The sequence below is a fragment of the Typopeltis vanoorti genome, chromosome 17 (genome assembly GCF_054136105.1).
Source record: "Typopeltis vanoorti isolate ZY-2024b chromosome 17, IOZ_Tvanoo_1.0, whole genome shotgun sequence".
Lineage (NCBI taxonomy): Eukaryota > Metazoa > Arthropoda > Arachnida > Uropygi > Thelyphonidae > Typopeltis > Typopeltis vanoorti.
In genome coordinates this window covers 66567926-66580994 of record NC_143565.1, presented here as the reverse complement: position 1 = coordinate 66580994, position 13069 = coordinate 66567926, and the positions used below count along the sequence as shown (strand labels likewise).

At 35.7% G+C, this 13069-nt stretch overlaps 1 protein-coding gene across 1 annotated transcript in view; it reads right to left on the bottom strand.

Moving 5' to 3' along the window:
* Positions 1-13069, bottom strand: part of LOC150097452 (A disintegrin and metalloproteinase with thrombospondin motifs adt-2-like) — a gene marked incomplete at its 3' end in the record, with an annotated part of 681635 nt that overhangs the window by 80396 nt on the left and 588170 nt on the right. The window contains exons 17-18 of the mRNA XM_090406923.1: positions 10774-10828; positions 1954-2068 (exon numbers count right to left, since the gene is read on the bottom strand). Of these exons, the coding sequence (XP_090263049.1) occupies positions 1954-2068; positions 10774-10828 (170 nt within the window). The remainder of the gene's footprint in view (positions 1-1953; positions 2069-10773; positions 10829-13069) is intronic.

Sequence of the window (13069 nt, the reverse complement as noted above, 5' to 3'; positions counted from 1 at the left end):
GAGAAGAAAATACTGAACTCTTCAACAACATTTTCAAGTCACATTATTATTAATATTATGATTATATGACCCCTCCAGGGAGTCCAAAGACTCATCGAGGGAGGTGTGCCAACAGCATCGAATGATTGTTCACTTCCAACTACTAACCACACTCAAACTTGCTTAACTTTTTGCAAGCCATTAGTAGCAGAGGCTCTACTAATCAACCAACTTTTGTTGGCTGGAGAAGTGTCAAGTTCATTGAAGAATTTTTATGTGTTTACATAGTTATATAATCTACAAAGTACGTAGATTTAGATGATGCTAATTTATATTTGGTAATAATTATTTTCTATGCAATAAATTAGAATTGCAAATCATTCAAAACAATTTCTTTGATTATTCTAATTTTTGATTTGGATGACAAAAATTATATTCTTGGTTTCATCCTTTATCCATATGTAAGCAAACAAAATTTTTGCATGAAGAAACTTTACGGCTGAGCTACTTGTATGACTTCACTTCAATTGCCTTAGTATCCCATAATGCAATGCACATATCCTTACAGAAATGTATAATGCTATGCATAATGGGAAGGGTCATTATCCAGGCTGGTTTTGACTTTTACTGAGGTCTCATCAGTGTGAGCCAGACCTAGAAGTGATACCAAGGTTGAAATAATGCAGAAGTCATATTTCCATATACAAGTAGTCAAAAGGTGTCACACCTTATTACTAAAATACTAATCCAGAGTATTTTAGTAATAAGGCGTGACACCTTTTGACTACTTGTATATGGAAATGACTTCTGCATTACTTCAACCTTGGGATATCTAATGGGTCTGGCTCCCAATGATGACACCTCAATAAACATCAAAACTGATCTGGGTAGTGCCCCTTTCCATAGTGCATAGCATTATACATGTCTGTAAGGATATATGCATTGCATTATGGGATACTGAGGCAATTGATGTGAAGTCATCAGCCTCTATATACAAGTAGCCCAGTCGTGAAGTTACTTTACATGCAAACTTTGCTTGGATGAAGGATAAAACCAAGAATATAATTTCTTGGCATCTTTAATTTATAGTATAACCAAGTGAAAAAAAAAAACTTTCAAAACCTTTTATTATCTAATTCATCACTTGGTTCTTGAGAATGAACAATGTTGCTATTAGTGATTTAAAAGTTACTGATAGATATGTTCAGAACACTGTTGAGTTGCCCACTTCTGGTTGATGTGGAGGAATGATTATTATTGAAGATGAGATTTGTTAATTTGTTGAAAAAAAATAGAGAAGCATTGCTTTTTTTTTTTTTTTTTTATTAACACATGTGAACAGTGCATAAAAATGCTAAAATGACTATAATAAATGATTTTGTTGCTTACTATTATCTGTTACTTCTCATAAGGCAGCAAGTACCAACTAGTACTTAATATACACATGCATTTCATTTACAGTTATATCAAATTCTTTTAATTGTGATAAAAGATCATTTCTAAAGTTCTACACACTCTTCTCCTGTTGTTAAATCAAATATTTCACCAACAAAATATATTTATGGCTATGTCTGATATATAACTTCCATTCCACCTTATCAATGCTGCCCAACATTTGGGTAAATCTTGTATTCCTGTTGGCAAACCTTTGGCAATATTTGAGCTGCTTTAATAGAAACCTTAACAATGAGAGCAAAATATTTCCTGGAGGACTCATATCTGAACAGATTGCAAGGGGGGGGGGGGGATAGAGAAGCCATAGATACTTTGCCATCTGTACTTTTTTCCCACTTGCTCAGGTAATTTTCATGAAACATATACCATTCGAAACAAATAAATGATACTTTTACTTGGAGTCTGGTTTACAACTAATGCAAAGTATCACACCATCCTACTCCCATGCATGCATGGTGCATAGAACTTTTGAAATGACCTTTGGCTAATATGAAATCACTAAGTGTTATATATTCTAACCTGGCTGTGAAGCAAGTTGTCGCCCTTTGCCACTTAGTACGGTTGGATATTTGGTGCGATACCGATGGCATAATTTGGTTGCATACTGCTCAGTAGTTATAACACTCCTACATGACTGTAAGTGAAATAAATTTGTATTTTTTTTTATTTAATTTAAGCCCAGAAAACAAAGTAAGTAATTTACAATTTATAAATAATCTGAATTACATAAATTATTTAAAATTTTATTTATTTTTTGACTTTTAAACTAATATATCACTGGTCACCTTGCAAAAAGGTAGAGAGAGAGAGGGGGGAGGGACTGATTATAATAAAAGAGAGCAATGTAGAAACTGTCTCTGAATTGGCATTTCAATGGTTATACATATTTTTATTTATTTACTTTTTTATGGAGATATATATATATATATATATACTATACTGTCAGAAGCAATGTATATAAGACAGAAAGAGTTTATGCTATTGGCCTCTTAAGTTCTTCCAAAAATTACTGCAACTTGGGTCAGAGAACAATATGTTTTGAATATGTTTTTTATTTTATAGGTGGTTTAAAAATGCCATTAAGATTATAATGGTGTAGAATTCTATTTATTTTTTCTGATAACCCTTTGACGTATGGGACAGCTATGGTTTTACTGTAATCTATATTATATCTATTTTTTCGATGAAGTTTTATGAAGAACTTTATTGATAGTATTTTTGCTACAGCCATTATTTAGAAATATATTGCTAATAATTTATAATTCTTGTTTAAGAGCTTGTTCATTAGAGCAAATTGTTATAGCTCTGTTTTTGAGGGTGTTAATGACTCCAAGTTTTTGTGAAGGGTCGTGATACGAGTTAACATGTATATATTGGCCGATATGTGTAGGCTTGTGGTAAACAGTAAAGGATAGACTACCTAATCTTAACAATAATGGTGGCATAAAAATCCCAAGAATTTCAACGGCACATGTTATGCCCACTTAGTTCTTCAAGTTTTCCAGCAAACCCTGAACTTTAGGACTCTGAGCAATTATTGTTATTATTATTATTATTATTATTATTCAGGCCTCCATGGAGTCAAAAGACTCATCGTGGAGGTCCTTCCTAAGAACATAAAGTCTGTCAAGACTCATCGAGGGGAGGTCCCCCTTAAGAAACACAAAGTCTATCATACCACTCCTTAAACTCATTGACCGTTCTCGCTCTCACCACTCCATCAGGCAATGCATTCCATGGTTCAACCACAATCCATGCAAAGAAACCACTCCTCACCCCCTTGCTCACAGTTTCCTTTCATAACTTCCAGGGATGGCCTCTTATCATCACTCCCTCCCGCTGTTCAACCAAGAGAAAGAACTCCCCATTGTCAACCCTGTAACCACCTCTCAACAGTTTAAAAGTCTCGATCATATCACCTCTCTTTCTTCTATCCACCAAACTCTGCAGTCCACATTCCCTCAGCCGATCCTCATAACCAAAATTGTACAGTCCTGAAACCATCTTTGTCATCCGTCTTTGTATCCTTTCCACAGTTAATTTATCCCCTTCAAATCCTGGGGACCAAATCTGAGAACAATAGTCCAAGTGTGGTCTGATCAGAGACTTATACAACGGAATGATAACCCTCTTATCTCTGCAGGTCAGTGTCCTCATAATTGCAGCAATCCTCTGTGTTACCTTCACCACCTTTGCAATGTGTCCCTTAAACTTCAGGTTTCTATCAATCATCAACCCCAGATCTCTTGTCTCCCCTACTTCCTCCAGTATAACTCCTCCCATAGAGTATGCAGCATCCCATCGATGTTTCCCAAACCTCAAGACCTTACATTTTGCTGCATTAAACTGACAACCCCATTCATCTGCCCATCTATCTAGCTTATTCAAATCCTCTTGCAGGGCTACCACATCTGCACTATTACTAATAATCCTTCCCAGTTTCGCATCATCCGCAAACAACTGAATATCCCCTTGCAATGTCATTGCTATAAAGGTTAAACAATATAGGTCCTAGTACTGAGCCTTGTGGGACCCCACTTGTAACCCTCTGCCTCCTTGAAACTGCTCCACCATACACAACTCTCTGATACCTATCAGACAGCCAATCCTGAATCCAGTTGACCAATCTGACATCCAGACCCATGTGTTGCAACTTAAATATCAGCTTATCATGTGGCACCCTGTCAAATGCTTTCGCTAAGTCTAAGAAAATTGCAGTATATGCCTTTCCCTCATGTAATGTTCTTGTAACTTTATTATAAAAGGCTAGCATACTGCTAAAACAAGAGCACCCTTTCACAAATCCATGTTGACTCTCACAGATAACATTACCCTCATCTGCCCAATGCTGCATACGGTCTTATTGAATTATTTCAGCTTTTATTTGCCACCATCCATACTGTTTTATTATTCTTAGTTTATTTTTGTAACCAAATATATAATAATAATAACAGGACTCTAGCACTGATGTAGTAAGTTTTTTTTCACCAGAGGTCAGGCCAACAGTTTTAACGGCTGACCAGATCAATGTAACTTTAGCATACCATGTAGATTGTAGTGCAGCTTCTTTCTTTGTATTATTATTATTATTATTATTACCCCAAGACTTCATGGAATCAAAGACTCATCTAGGAGGTCCTTTTATCATGCACACACAGTTCATCATACCACACTTTAAACACACTCAAATTCTCTGCAGACACTCCACTCTAAGGCAAGGCATTCCAATTTACTCTAACATGGTAGTTTCCATCATTTTTATAATGAATTCTGATCACCCAAAACCTCTTATAAACTCGAGGAGCAATATAAGCTTGTTCAGAACAGGCTTTTGCAAACACGATGGGAATCTTCTGTTTAGTAATTAATTCTACTTTTATAATAATAAGAGTTGAGTTGGATAAAGAGAATGGTTACATGATCATACTGGTGAACTATGCAAAGGCATTTGACTAAATATGCAAAGCATTACAAAGATTATATCCAGATTATGAGGACACATTGCAAGTATGTGGATTACAGACACTGGTTAACAGGATTAAGAGGGGTGATGTGATAGAGGTCTATAAACTTTTGAATGGGTGTTATAGGATATTGTCTGAGGAAATTTTTCATTATATGGAAGTGGAGAGAGAGAGAAAACACAGGGCATCCATGGAAGTTAAGTTTGTTCACAGTCAAGATAGGGATAAGTGCTAGGTTTTTCTCTCACAGAGCAGTGAATGAGTGGAATAGTTTGCCTTTAGGGATAGTGAGTGCATCTAGTGGGAATGAATTTAAGGGAAGGTATGACAGCTGGTTTGAGTGATTTATAGCCTCCCTCGATGAGTCCTTGACTCTCCGGAGGTCTCAGATAATAATAATAATAATAACACATGATACTGTGTTATATTGATTAGAACAAATGAGAATGAATATAGATGAGGATAGCTGATTGAAGGAACGAATAAGTAGCATATGGAGAAGAATAATCCTGGATGCATGCTTTCATTAGAACTGGCAATAATTACTTCTGTGCTGTCTTCTCAATCTGTTACAATACACTCAACAACTATTCTAAACATCATCTTTGCCATTTAATCTGAAACTTGCAGAATAAATATTTCTTCCTCTTCATTCATTCCTCCTACTGTTAATTTTGGAACAGTCTTCCCACTTTTGTATTTCCTGAAGAGTAAATACAACGATAAGAACTTTCTTCATCCTCATGAACTTTCTATCCATTGATGATACCAATGTATCATAAATTCAATAAATCTCTTGTGGATGGGATGATGGTTCCTTCCCCCCCCCCCCCCCCCCGTTTAACTTATTTTTTAATCAATTGGGTTATATTGTTTGCAATCATGGATGAAGCAACTAAGGCTCTGAATCTAGTGTAGAATATCTATAATTACATGTTCTTTGGACCTGCTTTGCAAGATGAACTAAACCTGAGTTCCCAGGAAAAAAAAATCCTGCCATCTATGTATAAGACTAACTCGGTACACCTGAAACGCCTTTATAACGGTTCTTCACATCCTAGATGGAATTCAAATCTGGTTTTTTCCAACCAGTGCACTTTGGTTTGAAAAACCTAGATCTGAATTTGTTACTGAGCTATGGAGAAAATTCCTATATTTGTTAATCATATTTCATATGTGTTGACTGGATACATTCAGTTGTTTACTGATGATGCAAAGTTATTTAGTGTTATAAGGAGTGATGATCTTACCTCCTTTTGGGAATATTTAAATAGACTTTTGGCTTGTAAGAATGATTTAAATATTAATTAACAGGTTGAAGGATTTCCACTCTGGACCACAAAGTGAAGAGCTGTGTACTGTACTGTACTGGTGTGCTTCAGGAGTTGGATGAGATGCAGTATCTTGGTATCTTGTTGGGCAATAGTGTCCTGAAGTTTAGAATGCAAAAATTACATAATGTGTTGCTGTTATAATAAGGAACATGCTGACAAATAGAAATAAGGAGGTGGTTGTACCACTGGCTATGGCATTGGTCAGATGACACACGGACTGCTGTACTAAAGTTTGGTCACCTAATTTTTCCAGTGTGTGATGCAGAAACTCTGGAGAGGGTCTAGAGAAGTAACTAAGCAATATGAGGAGTATAGAATATTGATTATGGGGAGATGAGAGTGATGAAGTGTAGAATGCAGAATTTAATGGATACTCAGAAAAGAGATGATATCTGTGTTAATATATCTATAATGAAGAAAAGAATTTACATATAAATAAAGATGCAAAAAAAACGACAAGGGTGGGAGAATGCAAGCCATCTCTAGAAATTACGTATAAGTGTTGTGAAGAAGGGAGTCAGGAGTTAATTTTTTTTTTTTAACATAGAGTGGATGCAAAATGCATTGTCATGTTGATTGCTAACTGCAAGAATAAATATGGGATAGATATGTTGTTTACTGAGTATTCCCATGATGTTTCTCTGGAATCCATAGCGGCCTTTATATTATTATACAATATGTATACACATTAAGCAGGGTATACAAAACTTATAACAAAATTTCTAAAAAAAAGTATACAAAACTTATTCATAACTTATTTTAATAGCATTACAACACCAAACCAGCAGATCTTCCTGTTTGTCCATCATAGGTCAAGAAGTCTTTTTTTTCCAATAATTTATGGCATAGTGAGATCTCAATCAATAAATTGCTAAGTAGAACTGTCACTTATGTTGTTGCAATCCTCATCATTCATGATAACTGTGGCATTACCCTTATCAGCTTTAGTAATCAGGATATTTTTATTCTTATATAACTTTTTTTAAAGTAGCTATTTTATTCTGTGGTATATTACTTTTAGGTGGTTTATATTTGTTTAGGATGCTAACTGTGTCTAAATGTGCAATACTGGCTATTGAAGGTGTAGGATTGTAGATGTTCCCATTCTATATTCATAATAATTTATAGTTTTGGAATTTGTTTAGGTTCTACAGTGAGGTTAGGACCACATAGCTTCTTCTGTAAGCACCATGAAGTTGCAGTGGAGCATAGTATATTAGAACTGTGGTAGAATTTCAAATTTCTTCAAGTGCACCATTGGTAAATACACTGTGCTTTAGCCAGGTGTAACTTTTCTTTATATTTGAGAAAAGCAGGAATAATAATGCTATCAAAGCGTCGTTCGAGGAAGGCTAATCTGTTCAAATGTCTGGCCAATTTCAGTTTCAATTACCAAACTGTCGCACTTTGTATACAATATCATCTCCATGTAGGATCATCAATCTGATAGACAAGCTTAGGTATTGAACATTATTCATAATCTATTTTAATGATGTTACAACAACACCAAACCAACTAAACTGTAAAAAAGGATGTTTATTAGCTGTCATATATTTTGCTGAATTTCAAACCAGCATCTTCAGAGCACATATGTTTCAGTCTCAAAATAAAAAAATTAAATGAATTACTGAAAAATGTGATTTCTTGGACCAAAGAAATCATCAACAAAATAAAACCTGTTCATGTTAAACCACCCTGTATTTATGGGATAACTAAACTCCACAAAGAGTTTCTGTAGCTCATCCAGCCCTTTGGTTGGAAAGATCTGAGTTCGATTCTCATCTATGACATATGGAAACTTTATCTGGTCTCTGTGACTAAAGGTAAGTTAGCCAGTCTCATATGGAGAAAGAGGGTTTTTCCTCCCTCAGAACAGGCAAACTGGCCTTATGAACATACACACGGATCTACAGTCAGGAATACTAGCCCTTAGGGGATGCAGCAGAGGAGTGACAAGCCAACTACATTAATTCCTCATAAACCCCTCATCAGGAGACTACCCATCCTAAGGGACGGAGGAGAAGGGAAGGAAGGAAACTCCACAAATCTAATATTCCCCTATGCCCTATAGTTGATAGCATAGACAATCCTACTTATAAACTTGCTCAACAGTTACCTAAGTCATTGCCCCCCCCCCCCCTCCACTAGCAACTCCTCTTCTTTTATTAAAAGTATTCTGTCCAATTCAAATCACTAGTTAAAAAGCGCATCTGTAAAAGTATGGACATAATGGTTAATTTCGTTGTCACGTCTTTATTTTAGCAAACTTTTTCATGGAGCACTTCGAAAACAAAATACTTACCACAGATACATACAGGCCCTTAGTGTGGTTACACTTTGTAGATGATGTGTTTGCCATTTGGTCCCATCAGCTTGGATTCTTTTATTACTTACCTAAACACCTCAAAACTCACTTCACAGTAGAAAAGTAACACACACACACACAGAGGAAGATATCTACATAAACAATTACATCATTATCCAGCCCAAAAGTATGTTATTCTAAAAACACTTATATAGAGAGCTAAGGCTATTTGTTCTAATGATGCAGATCTTTACACCGAACTTAAATATCTTTGCCATACTTTCCTGGTTAATCGCTACAACTCCTACAAAATATATAAAATATTACATGGTCCTCTTACTTCTCACTCCTCAAACATACATCATACGAGCACCACCATTCTTATTCCTATGTCTGAGGTATACAACAGAAAAGGTAGCTAAAGCACTAATAAAATATAATCTTCACACCACATTCAAACCACATGTTAAATTAGCACCTCTAATCCACTCTCTTGATAAACTCCATCCCTTGGCATATTCTGGAATTAACGAAGTTCCATATGACTGTGACTTGGCCTATTATGGACAGATAGGAAGATCTGTTAACATCTGCTTTAGAGAACATAAAAAAATACATTCACTACCATTATTATGGCAAGTTTGGACTGGCAGACCATGCTTTGGACACCCCTTCACATAGGATTAGATGAAGAAAACCAGTGTGCTCTTTAGAAGTTGTTACAGGTCAGAAAGATTATTTTTAGAGGTAATTATGGTTATGAAGCATTCTCCTAACCTAAACTAGTATGGCTGCATTAATTTGCAAAAACTTGGGAGATTTATCTTAATATCAACTTCTACATAGCAGTAATACTTCTTTTTTACAATATTCTTGTTGTCAGATGTCATCTCCTTCCAGGAGGTGGACTACCATGAGCTTCCACCATGTAAGGGTTTTGTGTTTCTCTTTTGCATTCTTCATAGGACAAAAAGGTCCAGTCCTTAATATTTCCCATCCAATCTGTTCTTTGTCTTCCTCTTTTTCTTTGTATCATTCCTTCTAGAAGGATTTTTTGTAGGGATTCATGCCTTAGTATGTGACCAAGGTCAAATACTAAGGCATTTCCTTTTCTTAATGGTTTTCAACAGATTCCTATCTTCTCCAATCATCTCTAATATTTCTAAATTAGTTTTTTTGGCAGTCCATGGGACTCTTAAGAATTCTTCTGAGGATCCACATCTCAAAGGCTTTTAGTTTATTTTCACAATATTTTGATATTGTCCAGGTTTCTGCTCCATATAGCAGTGTTTACCATATGTAGCATTTGGACAGCCTAATTCTTGTTTTTGTGTGAATTTCCCTTGAGGTCAGAATGTTTTTCATGCTAATGAAGATTGAGCTAGCAATTTCTATTCTTCTTAATATTTCCTTATCACACTTTCCATTCTCAGTAATTAGTTGACCCAAATATATATATAACTCTCTACTTGATCTAAAGCATTTCCTCTGATCTTAATATTTATATCGGATATTTTTCCTTTTTCTCTTGTTACCAGCATGGTTTTGGTTTTTTTGAAGTTGAAATTATGTCCATAATTTTCACTTAGCTTCAATGTCTCTTCTAGTAGGTTTTGAAGATCTTTTTTTATTTTCAGCTAGCAGTACTGTATCATCTGCATATCTTAAGTTGTTTATATTCCTGCCTCCTATGCTGACTCCTTTCAGTATAGAGGTTAAACAATATAGGAGAAAGAACACAGCCTTGTCTGACAACCTTCTTTAATGGGAATTCCTCCGAGATTTCTCCTGATATTTTTATTGAGGCAGTTTGCTCCCAATATAGATTTATTATACTGGGAGCAAATTACAATATTAACAATATTAGAGAGTGCCAAAATAGGACCTTAGATCTTTTGTCCATGACAATTTGAATTATTTCACTTACTCACTGTCACATGTTAACTGAAACATGTGTAATGTGCTCTGAAGATGCTGGTTTGAAATCCAATGAAATACAAGCCTTATATTTCATTGGATTTCGTTGATGAACACCTTTTTTTTTTAAAATTAATTTTGTTGTTGTAATGCCATTAAAATAAGTTATGAATATACAACACATAATTTGTTTTAGTGTGCATTAATTAAAACACAGAATCGAAGAACTACCACACGACAGGTACTCATTGCAAATGATTATTAAATAAGAATGATTTGTTAACATAATATGAAATAACAGAAAAACAGAATTACTTACTGTTACTGATCCATCACACAATTGAAATGAATCTTTGACACCTAAACAGCCATTACTAAGAAAAAATAAAAGCCTTGGGTATTAATTTTGTATGACAGATAATTAATTCTATTTATATTAATATAAGTTTTGGAAGTTAACGATTAAGAATAAATAATATTTTTAAATTCATATACAGATGAATTTGATGATAGAATCCAAGGATCAGTACATAATCAAGACAGCCAATCACTGTCAATCCATTTAGAGAAAGAAGTCATAAAGTCTTGACCTCAAGAGTGGCCAAACATGCAGAATTTTCATTTAAGAATATGGGGATAACTGAGTGAATAATTATGACAATCTTAGCAAGTGACTTACAGCTGTCCATCAAAAAAGAGCATACAAAGAGTGTTTCGAAAACGATCAAGGGGTTTTTGAGGAAACAATATTTGACTGCATGCTTAGAGTTAGAAATAAATCAGCTGTGAAGGGATGGTCCCTTGTCCTCTCCTCTGTTCCACCAAGCAAAAGAACTCCCCAGTGTCAACCCTGTAACTACCTCTCAACAGTTTAAAAGTCTCCTTCTATTTACCAAACCATCTATGTTATTTATACTGCTTCTGTACCCTTTCCACAGTTAATTTACTCCCTTCAAATCCTGAGGACCAAATCTAAGAATAATAGTCCAAGTGTGGTCTGATCAGCACTTTATACAATGGAGTGACAGCTCTTTTATCTCTGCAGGTCAGCATCCTTCTCAGTATTGCAACAATCCTCTGGATTACCTTCACCACCTTTGCAATATGTTCTCTGAATTTCAGGCTTCTATCAATCATCACCTCCAGATCTCTTGCCTACCCTACTTCCTCCAGTACAGCTCCTCCAACAGAATATGCAGCCTCTCATCAATGTATGCCAAACTTCAAGACTTTATATTTTACTGCATGCATTAAACTGATACCCACATTCATTTGTTCATCTGTCTAGTTTATTCGAATCCTCTTGCAGGGCTGCCACATCTGCACTTTACTAATAACCCTTCCCAGCTCCAGCTTCACATCATCTACAAACAACTGAATATCCCCCTGCAATCCACTAACAATGTCACTGATATAAAGGTTAAACAATACAGGTCCTAGTACTGAGCCCTGTGGGAACCCTCCCTTGTAACCTTCTGCCTCCTTGATATTGCCCCACCATACACAACTCTCTGATACCTATCAGATAGCCAATCCTGAATCCAGTTGACTAACCTGACATCTAAACCCAAGTGCTGCAGCTTAAATATCAGCTTATGTGGTACCCTGTCAAATGCCTTTGCAAAATCCAAAAAAATGGCAGAACATGCCTTTTCCTCATCAACCTCTCTTGTCCCATTATTATAAAAGGCAATCATATTACTAAAGCAGCAAGAGTGCCCCTTAACAAATCCACGTTGATTATCACAGATAACATTACCCTCATCTGCCCAACACTGTATATGGTCCCTTACTAATTTCTCAAAGATCTTAACAACTACTGATGAAACACAAACTGGTCTAATAATTAAACACTTCTAGTCTGCTACCACCCTTATGCAATGGTACTATCTTACCTTCCTTCCATTCCTTGGGTACCTTTCCCGCAGCAAGATTTTCATTGAAAAGCCAGGTCAACGGAGCTGTCAGTTCTTTAGCACATTCTCTCAAAACCCATGGTGAAATACCATCCAGTCCCACAGCTTTACTGACATCCAGAATACTCAGTATTTGGAACACACTTTCCTCTTGCACCTCTAAACCTTGAACCTGTTCTATTCCCATTTTTATCCCACAATATCATTCTTCCACAATCATATCTCCTCATACTGGCCACATAGCTAAAAAATTCCTTTGAATTTTCTTTGGATCTGAGGGTCAATCCCTTCTCATATTCCAGTTTTGCCTCCCTTATTATACTATTTCCTCTCCTGGCCTGAGTCTTATATTCTTCATTCATCTGATCTCCACCCTCTCCTTATATCACTTCCATAACCTCTTTTTTACCTGCAGTTCCTGTTTGATATTCTTTGTCAATACTTTACACCAAATTGTGTCCTCTTTTTCACTCGTGGAAAACAGCTTACTATTGCTGTTAACAAATATTCCTTTACAATCCAAGCACTAATGATATCTCACCCTTCCAATTCCTCTCTCCACGGAACTACCCCAAGTTGATATCTCAGACTATTATAATCACTTGCCTCATAATTCCACATACATTCCTTCCTCTTTGATACTCCTGCATGTCTATTCATCTTCCAAGTCAAAACTACGTGGTCTCTCTCTCTCTCGAA